General features: G+C 37.2%; 1 protein-coding gene across 1 annotated transcript; it reads right to left on the bottom strand.

Moving 5' to 3' along the window:
• Window positions 1-219: 219 nt before the first annotated feature.
• Window positions 220-19,308, bottom strand: LOC101361932 (short chain dehydrogenase/reductase family 16C member 5). Its single transcript, XM_004372610.3, is given in 8 exon segments — window positions 220-3,626; window positions 5,212-5,337; window positions 11,895-12,039; window positions 12,518-12,617; window positions 14,643-14,774; window positions 19,004-19,205; window positions 19,207-19,245; window positions 19,247-19,308. Coding segments are annotated over 8 exon segments (954 nt in total). The 3' UTR covers window positions 220-3,478.
• Window positions 19,309-20,005: the final 697 nt, after the last annotated feature.

Below are 20,005 nucleotides of genomic sequence, written 5' to 3'. Positions count from 1 at the left end.
GGGCCAGGGAGAGGCATGCCTGTGAGCACAGCTGAGAAGAGGCTATCCTGATGGAAGAACTGTATCTTGAGTGTTCCTGAGCCTGAGTTGTAACTGTTACCTTCCTAATAAACCCCAAATCGTAAGTATGATCTGTGAGTTCTGTGTGGCCATTGCAATGAATTATCGAACCCAGTGGAGAGTGCTATGGGAGGGACAGTTGGTGTCAGAATTAGTATAGATGGCAGAGAGAGGAGGCTTGTCTGGCCTCCACCTCATGAGAATCAGCCTTGGGCTGTTGATTTTGGTTCTCCTTCCCCCTTGTGAAGTTAGAGGAGGTCAAACACTGCCTCCAAGCCGTTTTTATACACTGGATTAGGAGGACTTTTGTAGGATAATTTAACTACCAATTATAATACTATTTCATTTGAAAAATGAATATTTCCAAAAAGCTGACAAGTCCATAAAGTTTTGAAAAGTCCAGGGTGTGGTATGATGAAGACTACATGTGTAAAGTGCTATTGAAAACCAGGATGCTTTTTGAGAACTTGATGGAGGAAATAACAGAAGTGACCACATTTTGGACCCAATCAATTCAGTTTTGTTAATTTTACTAGGTTTCATGGCTGTATGTGAAGATTTGGAGCAAAGTAAATGGACAGCTACTATATATTCTAAAGTGACCAAACTGTCAATGTAGGAAGAATAAGCACATTGCTCACCAGGGGTTGCTTTTTAGCTCACCTCCACATTCAGACTGGGAGGACAATGTGGCAGAGCTGGCAGGAGCACGCTCAGAAGAAGGGCGCATGAAGGAGCTCCAAGAGCAGCAGACAGTGGCAGGCATTCCTCTTCTATGCAGCTGTCAACTCAGAACATCCAGGAGATAGCTTCCCCTCGGATGCGAGTGTGGGATGTGCCCTGGCTCAAGAGACTCATGCTTCACAGAGCCAATAGTTCCAGGAGTATAGCCCCCAAGACGTCAGGTACAAGAGTCCCCCAGCTCAGGGAAGCCCAAAGCTCAGCAACCCATCAAGTATGTATGGTTTGTTTATAGCTCCTCCCAGTCCTAATGCAACTTACAGGGATCCTTTTTATTATACACCGTGTTGCTTAGAAACACCTTGGACATTTCATTCTTACAAGGTTACAGGAGAGCAGAGCTAGGAAGCTACCCTAAGGGAAAATACTCATGCAGAAAGGCAAACGATTTTGTTAACCCTTTACCTACAATATGTAAATACAAACTAAGGACAGCAGAGGCACAGATTGCAGTTTCTAAGTATTGTAAACTTAAATTAGAAATCAGATTTCCAACAATATTAACCAGAAAATAAAGCAAAGCCAAACAAAACATAAATCTTTGTGTAGTTAATAGCTATCCCAAAGACCTTGCCCCTTATTGAGTGATTGTGTTATTCACCATATACGTCTAGTGCCATGTATCAGAGGAATTCAGCCAATATTGAATGAATAAGTTGATAAGTAAGAGGCTTTCCTCAGGATAGATAATTGAAAATAAAACAGACTCATTTTTGGAAGTAGCAGCAGACATTCGCTTTTGAGTCAACAAAAGCCGACAGGACAGGTATTCTGATAGCCTAATGAGTGTTATGGACTAATTTATTTAGAAATAAAAGGCCCTCAAAAGCCACTGCCGCGTGTCAGCTGAGTTATTAAATAATATATTAATGCTCCTGAGGAGTTAAGGAAAAGTTGAATAGTGCTTTGAATCTTTGGTTTAAGAAGGCAGAGAGGTGTCAACATTTTTAGAAATCTGTTTTACTAATGTATCTGTTAAGAGATGTGATGGTTAACGAAATGTGTCAACTTGGCTAGGCTATGCTTCTCAGTGGTTTGGCAGACATTATGTAATCACCGTCCATTTTGTTATCTTATGTGAGCAGCCAGTCAGTTGAAAGGGGAGTTTTCTCGGGGATGTGGCCTGCCTCCAGTTCATAAATGGATGTTGTGGCAAAGTTCGCCCTCTTTTCTTGACCCTGCACTCTTCTGGTCACCTGACCTCTGGTTCTTTGGATGTAAGCCTATAGAAGCCTCCAGCTTGCCTTCTGACCTGCAGAGTTTGGGTTCATCAACCCCTGCCACCACGTGAGCCAGCAGAGGTCTTCAGCCTGTTGCCTGACCCACTGATTTGGGACTTGCCAGCCCCCACAACTGTGTGAGCCGTTTCCTCCCAATTTTGTGAGCCGTTTTCTTGAAGTAAATTTCTCTCTATATATATATGTATCTATGTATGCTTCCCTGGTTTTGCTCCTCTAGATTACCCAGACTAAGACAAAAAGACAACTTTAATTTCCTGGAAAATATTGCCTTTCTGGAATGTTTTATTCCTTTATTGGTCAAATTTACATCTCAAACTATGATTTCTTTTCATGAACGTAGAAATATTATATTCCAAATAATATGATAAATCTTACATCTACTGAGTGCTCAACAAAACGTATACTTTAATTTACTTGAAATTTCACTTTTTGGTTTTACCATCACTCACTAGGTATTGAACTTGATGTTTAGTGACCACAGCTCAAGGATTACTCTGAACACAGAAAGATGTCATCATTAGGTACAGTTTGCAAATGGCAGGCATGTGTAGTGCATTTTATGAGTATAAATTTTTTTTTAAAAGGGAGCTTATATCATGTATTCAGATGTATCAATGGAAAGAGCATTTTACTGAATTAACTATGAAAATAAGTTTTCCTTCTCAAGCTAGTAGAGTATAAAAGTCTAATATGTATTTTTTTTGTTTCTTATGGAATAAAAAACCAAAAGAAACAAACCTGTTGCTGTCGAGTCAATTCCGACTCCTAGTGTCCCAATAGAACAGAGTAGAATTGCCCCATAGGGTTTCCAAGGAGAGGCTGGTATATTCAAACTGCTGATGTTTTGGTTAGCAGCTGTAGCACTTAAGCACTATGCCACCAGAGCTCCTATGGGGTAAAGAAGCTGGGAATTATTTGACACACTCAGATGCAAACAAAAAGGTTAGTTACAGATTTATTTTGTCTAATAAGGAGGGTCACTCCCACTAAGGACCTTGATATAATCATCTAACTCCAGTAGAAATTAATAGGGAGTAAAAATAAGCCTTTAATTTGTGAACCAAAAATTATTTTTCTTAATTACAAAACTAACATGTACCTTTAATCTCATGTTGAAAAACTATCAGCTTAAACACTGATTTAGAAAGTGTTTATAATTACCCCTTTTCTATTGTGCTGTCAGTTTTAACATTAAATAGGGTAAATAGGCATTAATTTATTTTTATAAATATATTCACTGAGTTCACTGGAAAGGTTATGATGTCCTTATTTACAAAATGAAAAAATGGTGAAAACTGGGTAGATAATTTGAGTGCCTTGTCAAATTATCTGTGTGTCCTGGCACCTCTAGATACCCTGTGAGTTCTTGGTGGACTGAGGGCATTGAACAGCACTGGAAGAAATTCCACACAGCTTATCTTTATAATACTTTGTGTTTATTGCATCACCACACTTGAGGATTGAGCTTTTGGTGTTTTCTCGGTTTCAATTTGAAACTGCTTTTTTCTCCCTTTCAATGTAGCCATGCATGTGTCAATTCCAAGGTACTGACTGAGGGCCAGCAACATTTCTGAAGATATCAATCTAAAGAAAAGCAGAGAAAAAATGATGTTCCTTCAAGAGGAGTCAAGAAAACTTCTTGGCAAAAATGAATTGTGGATTTCACAAAGTGTGGACCACAGTGGCCCGTGCTGTGTATGTCATTACATGGGTCCCGACCCTGAGCGCCACCTGTCACCCTCTATTCTGATGGGTTTCAACCCTGGTTGCTCATCAGAACCACTCGAAAGCTTTGAAAAATCCCAAAACTCAGGCTACCACGTACACACATATTCACTGAATTCTGAGGAAAGACTATGGTACCTTATTTACTAGACTAACAAATGATAGCAAACACTGGAAAGAAGAGCAGGCCAACTTAACCAGAATGTCTGGGGGCAGGGCCCCGGCCTCAGTAGTTTCAAATGTTCCTTGGGTGACTGCAAGGTGCAACCACAGTTGAGAACCACTCCCTTTGTTCCTGGAGGACAAGGGCCATGCCTTAAGCTTAGTTCTGCTTAGGTCACCTCATTTCTGCTCAACTCAACCCAATTTAGCAAATATTGATTGTGTGCTTATTGTATGTTAGGCAGCTGAGGATGGAGCAATAAACAATCAAGAAGTGGGGTTCTGCAAGGAGGACAGAGATTATACAAACAACTGTAGGTGTGATGTATGCTACAAAAGGGCAAGGAGAGCTCAAGCTCAGGAATCAGATTTGAAACTTTGTTCCAGCACTTCACTAGCTGTTTAACCCTGCAAAAGCTACTTCCCCCGTCTAAGTCTCAGATTCCACACCAGAAAGGGATAATGACAACATGGACCCTAAAGAATCTGGGAGAGGACTGACTGTGATACTATGCATGCCATTCTGTCATGCTGCATGGTACCTGGCACAGAGTAGACCCTCTGTGAATGTTAGGTGTTGTTTTGTCTTATCTCCACAGAATATGGTGGGCCTGGGCCAGATCCATCCAGGGATATGCTGGAGCTCTTAACATAGGCTTTGCATGAAGCTGTAGAGGCTCTCTCATTAAAAGAAATGAGGAACTTGCCAAATACCCTTAATATTTATTTGGCAACATACTCAGGTTTTTTGTCCTTTGTTTTCAAAACAGACGTCTATATTAAAAAACAAAAAAACCAAACCCATTGCTGTTGGGTTAACTCATGGTAACCCCATGTGTTACAGAGTAGAGTCTCTTCATAGGGTTTTCTTGCCTGTAATCTTTAAGGAAGTAGATCATCAGGAGTTTCTTCCATGGCACTGCTAGGTGGGTTTGAACCGCCAACCTTTAGCTTAGTAGTTGAGTGTAAACCATTAGCACCACCCAAGGACCTTGGAAGTCTACATTGGTCAAAATAAAATAATTTAGGCTCTGTTTGATTCAGGGTTGAACATAAATAACTTGCACTCCAAAAGGCCTAAATAGGTGCTATGTTTTCTTTGTGTCTGAAGCAACCAAGACACAGCTTGCAATGGTCCAATAAATTGTCCTTGCACTATTATGTTCTTCCTTTTATCATTTAAGAAAATGTAAAGTTTCTTTCTAGGCAAAAGTGGTAGCAATGATCAGACACTTTGTTTACAAATAACGAAAGAGATAGAGGGAAGTCATTATTAACTTACTGTTTAAGGATCAATGCAACATACAAAAATTTGGGTATTACTAAGTAAAATTGTTCCTCTAAAATAGCATTTACAATGCTTTGCACCACAAACTCCGGATCCAATAGAAGTAATAGAAATGGGTACCTGGAATGACAATAACAAAAAGTGATTTCACTGCTGTCATCATGAGCACCAATTTTTAAATTTCAGATATGGAGTTACAACATGTAGCTCTAAATAGTCAAATAGAATGTAAATAGTAGAGACTGTCTTGTGTTTCCCCCAATGACCAATATTGAAAGCAGTGCTGATACACTTAATTTCCTAAAGTGAACTCCTTGCCTTACCTTAGGTGATTTTCTGCTATGTGATGGACATGTGGAAGAAGTTGCTTTTAGAATTTTTTTGTATCTTTCTTCCCTTTCCCCTCCCCCAAAGCCAAATAATTACATACTATAAAGAAGCAAGATTGCAAAAAATATTTTATTATTTTTACCAAAAAAAAGAAAGAAAGAAAAATCTCTCTTGAGTACGTATAACGTATCTTTATTTCAAACACCCCATTTAGCAGAAATAGATGTTCATGATATTAGCCTCATCAAATCAACAGGAGTTAAAATGCATGAAAATATAAATTAAGCTCTCATAAGGTATTACTTTGGCATGTTACACTTTCATATTATGCTTCTTTATTACTTGAACCACACCCTTGCAAAAATTCTGTTTATCTCAGCTGATTCTTGCAATCTTGATCAATTTTCCATAATTGAATGTGAGTAATTAATCTTATATTTTATTCTTTAAAAAGTTCCCTATATCTGTAGCCTAAAGGACTCTAACATTTATTTAAAAATATAATCTACAGATCATTGTTTTCTTTCATACTCTATCATTTTAAGATGATCGATTTTTCTTTTTCTGGAGACTTTTTTTTTAGCTTTTGTGTACTGAGGGTCCCCAAGTTTACAAAAGCTCTCATTTAACATTGCTGCCTTTGTTGGCTACCATGTCACTTCCTCTTGGCTGGTCACGTTCCTTCTGTCATCTTTACAATCTAGCTTTTGTTCTTACCATTCCAAAGAGGCTGTCACTATGCTAAGTTCTATGTGCATAAGTTTATTATAGATTTTACTGATATAAATCATATATATAGTACATGATTTACAAATAATAAAATACACAATGCTGTTTATTATAAATTCCATATAGTAAATTTCTTCTCCCAGAATGCTCATTTTGATTTTTGCTGAATTCTTTTATCACATATAACATTCCATTTTATGGACGTGCCACATTTTGTTTATCCACTCATCTGTTGATGGATGTTTAAGTTGTTTCTACCTTTTGGACATTATGAATAATGTTGCTATGAACATTTGTGTAGAAATTTTTGTATGGACGTATGGTTTCATTTCTCTTGGGCATTTCTAGGAGTGGAATTGCTGGCCCATATGGTAATCCTATGTTTAACATTTTCAGAAACTGCTGATCTATCTTCTAAAGCAGTTAAACCAATTTACAATTCCACTCTTCCACCAGCAATATATGAGGGTTCAATTTCTCCATATCCTTGTCAACACTTGTTATTCTCTGGCTTTTTGATTATAACTCATCCTAGTTAATGTGAAGAGGTATCTCATTGTATTTTTTTATAATAGCTTTATCGAGACAAAATTCATATACCATAAAATTCATTCTTTTAAGATGTACAGCTTAGTGATTTTTAGTATATTCAGAAAGTTGTTTACCACTAATTCCAGAACATTTTAACACCTCCCCCCAAAAAATCTTGTACCCATTAGCAGTCACTCCCTACTTCCCTTCCTCTCAGTCCCTGAAAACCACTAATCTACTTTCTTTCTTTATAGATTTTGCCCATTCTGGACATTTCATAAAAATGGAATCATACAATATGTGGCCTTTTGGGTTTGGCTTGTTTCACTTAGCATAATGTTTTAAGGTTCATCTATGTTGTAGATGTATCAATACTTCATTCCTTTTTCTAACTGAATAATATTGCATTGTATTGATATTACCACATTTTGTTTATCCATTCACCATTGATAGATATTTAGGTGGTTTCCATTTATTGGCTTTTATAAATAATGCTGCTATGAACATTTTTGTACAAGTTTTTATGTGGATATATATACTTTCATTTCTCTTGGGTAGATACCTAGTAGTGGAAATGCGGGGCTATATGGTGAGTCTATGTTTAACTTTTTTGAGGAACTGCTGAACTGTTTACTAAATATCTCATATCTTTTTTGTCCCCTGTTCCTCTTTCTTTTGAATCAAGTGAATATTTTCTGTTGCAATATTTTAACTCTTTTAATGATTTTTTAACTGTATTTTTGAGTTATTTTCTTAGTGATTGTTCTAGGGCATACAATATGTATCTTTGCTTAACAGAATTTACTCCAGGTTTTACCTAATTCCAGTGAGATATAGAAACTTTACTCCCAGAAAAATCAAACCAAACCTGTTGCCGTCGAGTCGATTCTGACTAATAGCGACCCTGTAGGACAGAGAACTGCCCCATAGGGTTTCCAAGGAGCAGCTGGTGGATTTGAACTGCCAATCTTTTGGTTAGCAGCTTCCCTCTCAACCACTACGACACTGGGGCTGATTACCTCTCCTCCTTTTGTGCTACTATTGTTATATGTATTATATGTATATATGTTATAAACCCAACAATGCATTATTGTAATTATTACTTTATAAATTTTACTCTTTAAAGAAACTGATAGGAAAAAGGAGAGTAACTATATATTTATAAAGTTTATTATATCAGCCATCTCCATTTTCGGTTCTTTTCGTTTCTTCCTGTGGGTTTAAGTTACCATCTGAAGTTATTTCCTTACTCCAATACAGATTTGTTCCCACCCACTTCTTTCATGCTCTTATTGTTAAATGTATTACATTTCTATATGTTAGAGGGCCAACAATAATATTATGTACATCTTGTTTATGCAATTGCATTTTAAATCAGTTAGGAGAAGAAAGATGAAATACATATTTATACTGTCTTTTTTAAAATTATCCACTTTATTACTTTTGTGGGAGCTCTTTTTTTTTTTTTTTTATGGGGATTCGTATTACTCTTTGGTGTCACCTTTGTTCAACCTGAAGAACTTCCTTTATTATATCTTGTAAGTCAGGTTTGCTAGCAGTGAATTGTCTCAGGTTTTTTTTTGTTGTTTTTTTTTGCTTGTTTTTTAAAATCTAGGAATGTCTTCATTTTTGAAAGACAGTTTTGTTGGATATAAGATTCTTTGTTGGTAGTTTTTATCTTTCAGAACTTTGAATATACCATCCCACTGCCTTCTACATTCTATTGTTTCTGTTGATAATTCAGCTGTTATTCTTATTGGGGTTCCCTTGTACATGATGGGTCATTTTTGTCTTGCTCCTTTCAAGATTTTCTTTTATCTTTGGATTTCAACATTTTGATTATCATGGGCTGGGCATGAGGCCGCTTGTGTTTATCTTACTTGGAGTTTGTTTAGCTTCTTGAAGATGTAAGTTAATGTTTTTCACCACATTTGGGAAGTTTTCAACCATACTTTTGGAATATTTTTTTTCTGCTCCTTTCTGTTTCTTCTCTCTTTCTGGTAATCAGCATACACTCACATGTACCATATTTTTACACAAATAATGCCAACTTCTACGTTCGTTTGCCGATACTGTATTTTTATTCAAATAATGTGCACCTCCAATGCTTATTTGCCAATGGTGCTCTCCCCCCGCAAGGTATTTTTTTAAGTGCACTATGCTAATTTTTTTACAACAACATGTAAAAAAAATTGGCATAGAGATGCTTACAAAAATACCTCGTGGGAGAAGGGCACAGTTGGCAAACAAATGTAGAGGGTGCATGTTATTTGCGTAAAAATATGATGTATTGATGTACTTAATGACTGAAGAAAAATTAATGCCTTTGAATTACGGTGTTGGCGAAGAATATTGAATATACCCTGGATGGCCAGCAGAATGAATAAATCTATCTTGGAAGAAGTACAGCCAGAATGCTCCTTAGAAGTGAGGATGGCAAGACTTTGTCTCATGTGCTTTGGACATGTTATCCGGAGGGACCAGTCCCTGGAGAAGGGCATCATGCTTGGTAAAGTAGATGGTTAGCAAAAAAGAGGAAGACCCTCAACAATATGGATTGACACAGTGGCTGCAACAGTGGGCTCAAACATAGCAACAATTGTGAGGATGACGCAGGACCAGGAGGCGTTTTCGTTCTGTTGTACATAGGGTCGCTATGGGTTGGAGCCAACTGCACGGCACCTAACAGCAACAATAATGATGTCCCACGTTTCTCTGAGGCACTGTTGATTTTCTTCATTCTTTTTTCACCGCTTTCTTCTAATTGCATAATATCTCTATCTCTCTCTATCCATCGATCTACAAGTTTACAGATTTTTTTCTTTTGCCAGCTCAAATCTACTATTGAGCTGTTCTAATTTTCTTTTCAGTTATTATTCTTTTCAACTTACTCATTTACATTGGTTCTTGTTTTTATAATTGCTCTCTTATTTGATATTTGATGAGAGATTGTCATCATACCTTCCTTTTATTCTTTAAATATGGAATGCTTTAGATCTATGAACATATTTATAATAGTTACTTTGAAGTTTGCTAAATCTAACATCTGGGCTTCCTCAAAGGTAGTATCTATTGCCTACTTTTTTTCCTGTGTATAAGTCACACTTTCCTATTTCTTTGCATATCTCATAATTTCTTGTTACAAACTGGAATTTTAGATAATATATTGTATCAACTCTATACAGTTGTCCCCTATGGGGTTATTACTATTGTTGTTTGTTTACTAGTTTAGTGACTTAACTGGACCAGATCAATGAAGTCTGTACCCCCTATAATGTGCAACTTCTGATGTTATTCCTCAGAGGATGAAGTCTTGGGCAGGTACAGTCTTCCTGACTGCAAGGAATAACTGTAGTTTTAGCCAGGCTTTCTTTGACTGTCTCTTTCCCTGACTGAGATTCTACTGGTCTGCCTCACACAGCACTTAAACTCCACAATTTGCTACTTGGTTCCACTATTCTTTTTGACAATGCCATGATGAATGGTCTGATTTAATTGAAGTCAATCCTATGACAGGGGAAGGTTGTTGCCAGTCTTTGAGGCTAGCTTTGACCCTCACCTGGCATAACCTCTGCACTGTGGAGCAGGAGCTGAGGGCAATGAGAAGCTCACTTGTCACTGGGTGTCCCACCCGAATCGTCTCTACGGAGTAGGATCTGAGGGTTGGGGACGGGTGGCAGGAACTAATGTACCACCAAGTTCCTGCCACTATCCAGTATGGATCTTCTGCAGCCCAGAGCCTGGGAGGATAGAAGCTGCTGATGTTCACTGTTTGGCAAATATACCTGAAATAGGTCTTCACCCTAGGAAGTTCAGGGAGCTGGGAGCTACCACTGGACTGCTGGCCCCACCGGACCAGCTCCTACAGCACAGATCTGTGCTGGAAAGAGGAACTGCACTCTTCACCAACAACCTCTCCTGAATCTCCCCTACTTAGTGGGAGTTCATGGGGGAGGAACAAGTGCTGTCTGGTTGCAGCTAGCCCCTATTATAGGCCTTCCACAGCATGGAGCTGTGGAAAATGAGATTTGCTGATGTTTACTTGCTTCCAGAAACACTCAGAATAGCTCTTCTACATGAGGGAGCTTGGTTTCCAAGCCCACTGAAGCAGTTGTTCTACAAGGCAGAGCTGTGGTGGTGGTGGTGGTGCGGTGCTGTCCCTAGTTCCAATGCATGGCCTCTCGTTTTCTTACCCAGTTTCCATAGATTTTGTTGAATAAATGCTTTTAAATTTGTTGTAAGCCCTCTGATCAATCTTCACTAATTTTAACCAGCTTAATAGATGTCTCTTTAGGGAGAAGTGTCCATGAGCTCCACACACCAGTATAACAAAAGTTCCATCCCCCTTCTACTCCCTGTCCACTCTTCACCACCTGTTTTGACACTTTCTGTTTACTTTTATCGCTTTAATAGACTGTAAATAGCCTTACTACCTTTTAGGTAGACTTTTTGTTGGATGTTTCTCTTTCCTACAAATATAGCTGATTCATTCCATTTGGATCATGCCAATCCCCTTTTTTTGACAAACATAATGACTTCACTTGCACTCATATCAAATTTACACTTTTCAATATACTCTACTGATTGACTCTTTTGTGTAAAATCCCTCATATTTCAATCGCACCCTTGTTTGGACTGCTCTAGCCAAATTTAACCTTTATACCAAAATGTCACTCACCAATACATCCTCACATACATTAACTAATATTATAAAATATTTTACCTTTTGGGTTATTTGTCTTTCAATATTTTTTTTTAAGGAAAGAAATTATTATCTTCTGAACACTACAATGGTAAATATTTTAACCACTACTTACTACCAATTTTCTTATTACATTGTAATATCATTATTGTCATTTAAACTTTCTTCTACTGTATCATAAACTTCTTAACTATATATTATTTTTAAATTGAATAACTTTATTAATTTAATAATATTGGAAGTTTTTGCTTTTACTAAATTAGGCAATCAAATTATTTCCTTTGTTTTACCTTCTATATTTCAGAACCTCAAAATGATAAGATGATCATTGATAGATATTGGATGATTATTGTAAGAGCAAAGATTACTATACATTTTTACTTACTTGGTTGTACAGCCCTCAAACATTCCAGTTTTGATGAAATATTGGCAAACAATGGTAGTTTTAACTTTACTTTTCCTTTGAAAATTTAATTCTAAGAAGATAGACTCTGCAGTGCCAATGGCTGCAAATTTACTTGCACAGTAATCTAAAACAAATTGAGGAGCCATTAGTAATAGAGTTTGATGAGTTAATTCTTGAAGCTATTTAAAAAATTGAACCATTCCTACTCTTTCTCAGGTTTGTCCTTGGTGACATCACTGTTAAAATAATTTATATGGCCAAACACTCCACTCTTTCATCTCCACACTATATAGTCAATGCCAAGTCACTGAATAAATACAAGATGGGAATTACCTCAATTTCTCCTAACCTAAGAAGACAAATGAGCCAATAGGTGTATTCTTCTCTTTGGTTTAAAAAAAAAAGGATAGTATCTCCCTTACCATTGCCATTAAAAATAGAGATATATAAATAAAGGGAACGTGGCATTATAAACAGAGCCAAATGCACCAAAGATTTCCTCCTTGGTTCAGGAAGAGCTTCTTTTTACCTTGGAAGAGTCCCAGTTTCTGGTTGCCAGGTACTGGGGAGTACCAAGGCACATGGTGAAGCAAAGTACTCACCTGCTAGTCCATTAACACCAAATAATCCTGCTGCACTTGAAATACAGACCAAGTGACCATGGTTAGCTGCAATCATGTCAGGAAGGAAGGCCTTATAAGTCTTGAAGATATAAATACACTGTGTCAGTATTTTATTTGTTTATTATTTTATTTGCTCAGTCAATATTTGATGAATTTACTAGTTCATTGAACAGATGTTGAATGCTTACGATGTGTTAAATTCTATGTCACTACAAAGGTAGATACCATATAGTCACTGACCTCAAGGATCTTATAGTTTGTTATGTGTTAATCTGTAATATATACCATTTGATTTGTTTTTCCTTTTAAGTAAACAATACCAATTGAATTAAATGAGTTTTTTTACTTTTATGGTTTGCTAAAAAAAAAGTAAAGCTTAGTTTTTCTAGTATGCTGAATTCTTGCATGTAGTTTTTAGAGATTTCTTTTAAAATTGAATCTCATTCACCTTCCTAACTTTATAATAAACAAGATTTCTCCTCACCCAAATGGATTGGCAGAATGAGAGAAATCAATTGTGGAAGGAAGAATTTCAGTGCAAGGGAAACATGCTCTGGTAAGTAAATAGCTTTGGAATAGTCTGCCATGATTTAGATATATTCTTAGCTATTTTGGTCAAATCCATTTATTCATTCTCAGGCAATATATTAATTCAGTGATCTAAGTCACTATGCCATGAAGAAGCCCCAGTGTCCCTATGCCCATGCTTCTCAGGTTCTCTCAGGGAACTTTTCCTTTCCCTCTTCCCCATTAAACCAACAAAACCAAGCCAATTGCTGTTGAGTTGATTCCTATGCATGGAGACCCCATAGGTGCAGAACAGAACTGCTCCGTAAGGTTTTCTGTGACCTTTCAGAAGCAGATCACCAGACCTTTCTTCCAAAGCACTCTGGGTGTGTTCCAACTGCAAACCTTTCAGTTAGTAGTTAAGTACTTAACCCAGGGACTTTCACCACCCAGGGACTCCCTTCCCCAGTACTGAGCTCTTTTTCCTAAATCCATGAACAAAGCAGACTTTTTGAAAAACAGCTGTATCTCTATTCCCTGATTTATCTTGTGGCAGGATGTAATGCAAACAAGCATCATGCTTGTTTGATTGTATTTGATCTAAGATGTGTTTTTTTCTCATGGAAACTAATTAGTGAACTTCCTAAACTTTTTCTCATTGGTTTATGGGTTAGATGAGTTATAATTGTTTCCACAAAATATTTCAAGTTAGAAGAATGCATATATGTGTTCAATTAAATTGAATTTATAACAACTGATGACTTTTTTGTGGAAAAAATGATTATGTGTTTTGGAATTTGGGACAACATTGTAAATCATTTGAACTTAGTTACTCCACTTGCACTGGCTTTCACTATTTTTCAGTGTCATTTCTTTGACAACCATTTTAATATCTGCGGTGACTGTGTTGCTGTGCAGTATCAACTTAAAGAACTTGGAGACTACATGATAATACTAAATTGGGTTAATTCATGAGCAAAAGTACTGAGTTACCAAGCACAGTTTTTACTTTTTGTAAAGCTTGAATTAAGATGGCAAATTTAACTTGGTGTATATTCTTTTCTTCTAATATGTTGATAAGGTTAATTACATTTTAAAGTTATAGTTGAAAGCTAAAATGATATTATTACATAGTGGTTAAGAACTCGGCTGCTAACCAAAAGGTCAGGAGTTCGAATCCACCAACCACTCCTATAGGGTCACTATGAATTGGAACTGACTTGATGGCAATGGGTTTTGTTTTGGTTTGATGTATATTTTTGTATGTTTCAAGTCATACACGTACATAAATGCATATTAAAATTAATGAGCAAGAGAAACTTATGTGTGAGAAAGATGAGGGACCTGGTAGTTTAACACTGGTGTTGTAATATTCTGCCTGTTCTAAACAGGAGTATTAAAATCTTATCTTTGTTTAATCTGCCCAGTGAGCAGAGATTTTTATCTTGCTAGAATATACTTACTCATTAGGCTGTTAACTTTTGTGCCCTTGAGTTAAATTTTTCATGCTATTGGCAATGCTCAATAGTTGTTTACAGAAATATATGGACTTTTCATACTCACCAATAAAAGAAAATTAAAAAGAAAAAAATTTTACCCAGAAATGAGACAAGGCATTTACAAGAAATGATTTTTCTACCATATCATCTGGAATATCAAGGAACAATTTTCCTGTCACAATTCCAGCGTTGTTAATGAGGATGGTCACATCACCAACTTCCTTTTTAACCTGGACAGAAGACAGAAAAAAGGATTTCATTTGAAGAACTATATTTTGATATTTTTCTCCAGGTCATTATTTTTTTTTCTCCTTTTGTTCAGTTAGAATTAGACTTCTATTTTATTTTTATCTTGCATGTAGAAATTTAGCAATTTTAAAGTAACTTCTGATTAAATATATTAAAAAACACTTTGATTTGGTAATTTTGTATAAAGAAGCTTGATGTTTTCGTGGAAATGACCTAATGTTGTAATATGTTTTTACTACCTATTGTTTCTGTTATGTCCATGCCCTTTCCTTCAGGGTAACTAATGGCTAGTGATATTGTAAGAGGGGGTCTGCCTGTGAATGTCTTCCTCAGATGGTATTTGGGTCTTCCCTCAGCACACATGGACTGATAGTTACTTCTATAGGTGTCACCTTCCCACTCCTCTGTCAGCAGGATGGCAGGGAGCCTACTGCATTTTCCCCAGTGCCTGGCCTGTGCTTGGCATGAAGCCATCTCACACCTTTACGTGTTTGATCTGCTGTCTTGAGTGTACAAGATACAGTACACTCTTGTCCAAAAGATTACCCCAAATCCAATGAATGTCCAAGGCTGTCGTTTCCCTGAGTCCCACTGCTGCATCTTATCCTAAGCACCTTCCTTTGCTCTTCCCTGTTGAGTTGCCCACCTCACCTGCTTGTATAATCCACAATACCCCACCTGCTGTATGCAGGTAAAGTGTGCTTCCAAATGGTGATTTTCTCTCTTTTACCATTTTGCCTTAAGTTTAGGCTTTGTAAGTGATACTGTTAAAGCTGGTCCAGGGGTAAAGCATGATGTATGCTTAAACAACTACTTTGAAGACTTTGTTTTTCGCCCTGAATGTGATATTTTGCATCATATAGTTTCTTTGTTTTCAAAAAGAAGCACTGCCTGCTGCCATAACTGGGTTTTCTAATTTCTGGTCCATGCACCGCTATGTGTTGAGCCTACAAGATGGTACGGTTTGGAGATACCAAGTAAACATTGCTGCTGATGTAGTAAATTTAAACAAGCTATTAAAGGAAGAATTAATATTGCTGAGCTGACCTTGAGCTGAAGGAGTTAGTTTCCTTGAATTTGGAGAGAGGCAGGATAGAGAAAGACATTCATGAGATGCTAATTTTTAAAGAAGGATATTCCATTGACTTGATGAAGGAATCAGTGTGAACAAGGGCTAAATCTTAGACTAATGAGTGAGGTATATGGGCCCAAGATCGATAGCAGTCAAGGAGATGGAATATTTGGCATAAGATGTTGCTGAATACTTAAGACAAACCTAGAGTGGTCACCACAGCCCTCTCTAAGAAGCAGCCCTGAGATTTAGGGACACCAAAGACAAGAGGAACTATATTGAGGTCATGGGATTTAATTTTCACTATAACTCTGGGAGGTAGTTTAAAAAAAAACAAAAAACCAAACCCGTTGCCATCGAGTCGATTCCCACTCATAGCAGCCCTATAGGACAGAGTTGAACTGCCCCATAGGGTTTCCAAGGAGCGCCTGAAGGATTCGAACTGCTGACCTTTTGGTTAGCAGCTGTAGCTCTTAACCACTACATCACCAGGGTTTCTCAGGGAAGGTAGTTTAGGAAGGTATTATTATCCCAATTTGTAAGTGAAGGAATAGACGTTCTGAGAGGTTAAGATTTTGCCAAAGAACACATGACTTTTGAGAGGAATAAAAGCAATTTACACTCCATTTAGATTCAACATCCCAAGCTTTTTCACTCAAACTTTTTACTCCCTAGCCCAAATCATTATTGTCGTAAGAAACAAATATCATGTAACTGCACACACCCACACACCCACACAGATATTAATGATTGATTGGTTATTTGGGAGTAAAATGTGAACTTGGTTATACCAACAAAAACTATTTATTTGTAAATTGGATTTCTATGGTGGAGATGAGTATGTTACCGCAATCTAATATTGGGAAGTTGATTATTGTGCCCTTTAGAATGCAGTCATTACTATTCAAATCACTCATAAATTTCAGGGTTTTGGGTAATGCTTGTGATTGGTTGAAATTCTTGTGGTAAGGTCTAACATTAGTATTTGGGTTCCTTGGGAGTAAATAAATTATAGAAGTTAAACAAAAGAGCAGATAAAGTACTTAGAAGAATTCTGTATATAGGATGGTGGGAAATAAGAAGACAGGTAGATGCACTCCAGTAGTGAAAGATAATTTTTGTTTATGGTCTTTAACCTGATTTTCTACTAGAGAGCAAGAGAATTCTAAACAAGAAAGAAAGATTTGGTAGGGGCCAGAGGGGGCAGGTGGGAGATTACAATTTTGATCAGAGGAAATGGATCATGAAGGGGTCTTTTTCATTGGTCCCACATTTGTTGATGGCCCGGGGGATGGAGGGAGGGCGGGCAGCACAGGCTCTGAGGCTAGGCTGCTGGGTGGGGTCATATATCAGCTCAATTACTTACCTGGAGCCCTGCTAGCCCAGTGGTTAATTGCTTGGCTGCTAACCAAAAGGTTGGCAGTTCAAATCCACCAGGCACTCCTTGGAAACCCTATGGGGCAGTTATACTTTGTCCTATAGGGTTGCTATGAGTCAGAATTGACTTGACAGCAATGGGCTTAGGTTTGGTTTTTGGATTACTTATCTGCTGTATGACATGGGCAAGTTCCTTACTCCCTCACTACCTCTGATTCATCATCAGTAAAATGGAGAAAAGAATAGTTCCTGAGTCCCTGGGTGGTGTAAATTGTTTACACTCTCAGCTGCTAACCTAAAGGTTGGCAGTTTGAGTCCACTCAGAGGTGTCTTGGAAGAAAAGCCTGGTGATCTACTTCCAAAAAATCAGTCACTGAAAACCCTGTAGAGCACAGTTCTACTCTGACACACTTGGGGTCACTATGAGTTGGAATTGGCTTGACAACAACTTGTTTACCTCATTATGAAGACTACATATGATAAAGCCTCAGGAGAGAAGATTTCTTCAGGGGTCGCTATATGGCTAGTTAGTGGCACATGAAGCCCCTGCTGGACAAACTGCTTCCTTGAGCTCACCCCAAAGATATTTAATTGTGAATTTTCTGTGTCACATTTATTACCCTTTTGCAAAATGAGAACTGACTTTTATTCTACTTGCTTTGTTCTAAAATATACCTAGGGATCTAGAATACACATATTTTTGATAGATGGTAATGACATTGTAAAGAACAAGTCTCATTGGACCCCAAAACAAGAAAGGAGGAAATAGGAAACAGAAGAGTGAAGAGGGTGGTTCAGAAATAAGGGTCACAGAGTAAGGAGTCAATAAATGTTTTCTGAATTAATAAATAAGTAAATTTGTATTTGGAGCTGAGATTGCCAAGGGGAAGGAAAATTCCTTGGGGGTTCTGTTGTCAAACTGAGTTGTATGCACCCTCTTGGGTCCTAGCTAGTATATCATAGAACTGGCTTTGGAGCCAAGCTCCTTGGGTTTGAATCCTGCTCTGTCAACCACTAGCTTTATGATCTAGGGCACGTTATTCCCTAGTTTCTGCATTTGTAAATGGGGATAATATTAATGATATACACCTAGTAGGGCTGTGTTGTGTTGATTAAATGAGTTATTATGTGTAGAGTACTTAGAATAGTAACTACTGAAAAGCTTAACCATTGTTGTTAGAGGGCATGGTAACTACACAAGAAATGCTGACTGTTATTATTAGATTATTTATCAATATTTAGTGCCAAGTTAGAACAAATATCAGTAGGCTAAGTCTAAGAGGAAATTTAATGCTTCCATACTGTTTATATCCTTAGTACATGACAATAATGGCTATGCATCAGAATAAAAAAAAAAAAGAAAATTAAAGGTGGATGTGATCTGAAGGTCATCTAGTCCAAGTACTTCATTTTACAGTTGAACAAACTGGAAACTAGAGAGGGTAAGTAAGTTGGTAAAAATTGCACAACCAATGTATGGCAGACAGAACCAGGATGGGACCCAGTTTCTACTCACTCTTGAAGGTAAATCAGTCACCCAGAAAAGCAGCTGGGCAATGTTGGGCTCAGAAAGCTTGTCGAATTCTTATTTGCATTGTCTGATAGTGTCACCTTTTTGGAGGATACAAGGTCAGATTTCCGACATGCAGAATCAACAGAAGGCACATAGACTTTGGGCACATTTATGACAACTTCTCTCCTTCCATTGTAAAAATGCATACCAGATGCAATATTTTTTTTTAAGAACATCAGTCAGCCTACCTGTTTAGCAACACTGTAGACCTCTTGCCTGTTGCTACAGTCACACGTGTAGGCAAATACTTTTACGCCACCATTTTCCTTAACTAGTCTACTTGTTTCCATATTGCCTTCTTTATTAATGTCCCATAGGACTAAAATGGCTCCAAGACGAGCAAATTTTATGGCCAACTGTCTCCCAAGGCCGCTGCCAGCTCCCGTTATCTCCAGCAACACTCTTTTTCTTCTTGGGAATTATCTTGTAAAGATTCTAAAAAGTAATACAGAAATTTTCCCACAAATTTGGAAGTGTCCAGAACTGTATCCATGTTAACTGAGTGAAGAATGGTATGTCCTAATAATGAAAAAGGTAATTGACAAATAAACTTCATTATGACAAAAATTTCAATATACATACAGCATTTAGTATTTGCCTTTGAGGCAGTAATTTTCCAATATATGTATTTTAGCGACAACTACCAAAATTGTTGAATTCTTAAGTTATATAAATAATGATTATAAAACTCTTTTATGTTAACAAGAAACTTTCAACTTTACAAAGCACTTTCATATGCATAATCTAATTTGACTGTAGGCAGGTAGGTAGGGCAGCTTTACAGTTAAAGACAGATAGTCTTTGAGGAGTTTACTGCTGTCCCAGCATCATGTGACTAGTAAACCAAGATCTTAGATTCTTAGTCTAGTCATTCATTTTTTTTTTACTGTACAAACACACTTGAAGATCTCATAATTTGTAGAAATTTGCTTTTCATTAGGCAGTTGTTCAAAAATATAGAAAAACTATTGTAATACAAATAAAACCTTTATACATTTCACCTGATCCTCACAATATCCCTTTAAGAGAGTCAAATCTGCTATTATGATTATTATTCATAGTGAGGACACTGAGAAACACAAAGATTAAGTGGCTGTATTCAAAGTTACACAGCTGACTAATAAAATGGGCAATGTCCAGGTCAAGCACAGATGTATCCTGCATTGCAGCCCAGGACCTTTGCCTTTACA

The sequence above is a fragment of the Trichechus manatus genome, unplaced genomic scaffold (assembly GCF_000243295.1).
Source record: "Trichechus manatus latirostris isolate Lorelei unplaced genomic scaffold, TriManLat1.0 scaffold00018, whole genome shotgun sequence".
Classification (NCBI taxonomy): Eukaryota; Metazoa; Chordata; class Mammalia; order Sirenia; family Trichechidae; genus Trichechus; species Trichechus manatus.
Note: the sequence above shows the minus strand (reverse complement) of the source record. Positions and strands in the feature narration are given on the sequence as shown.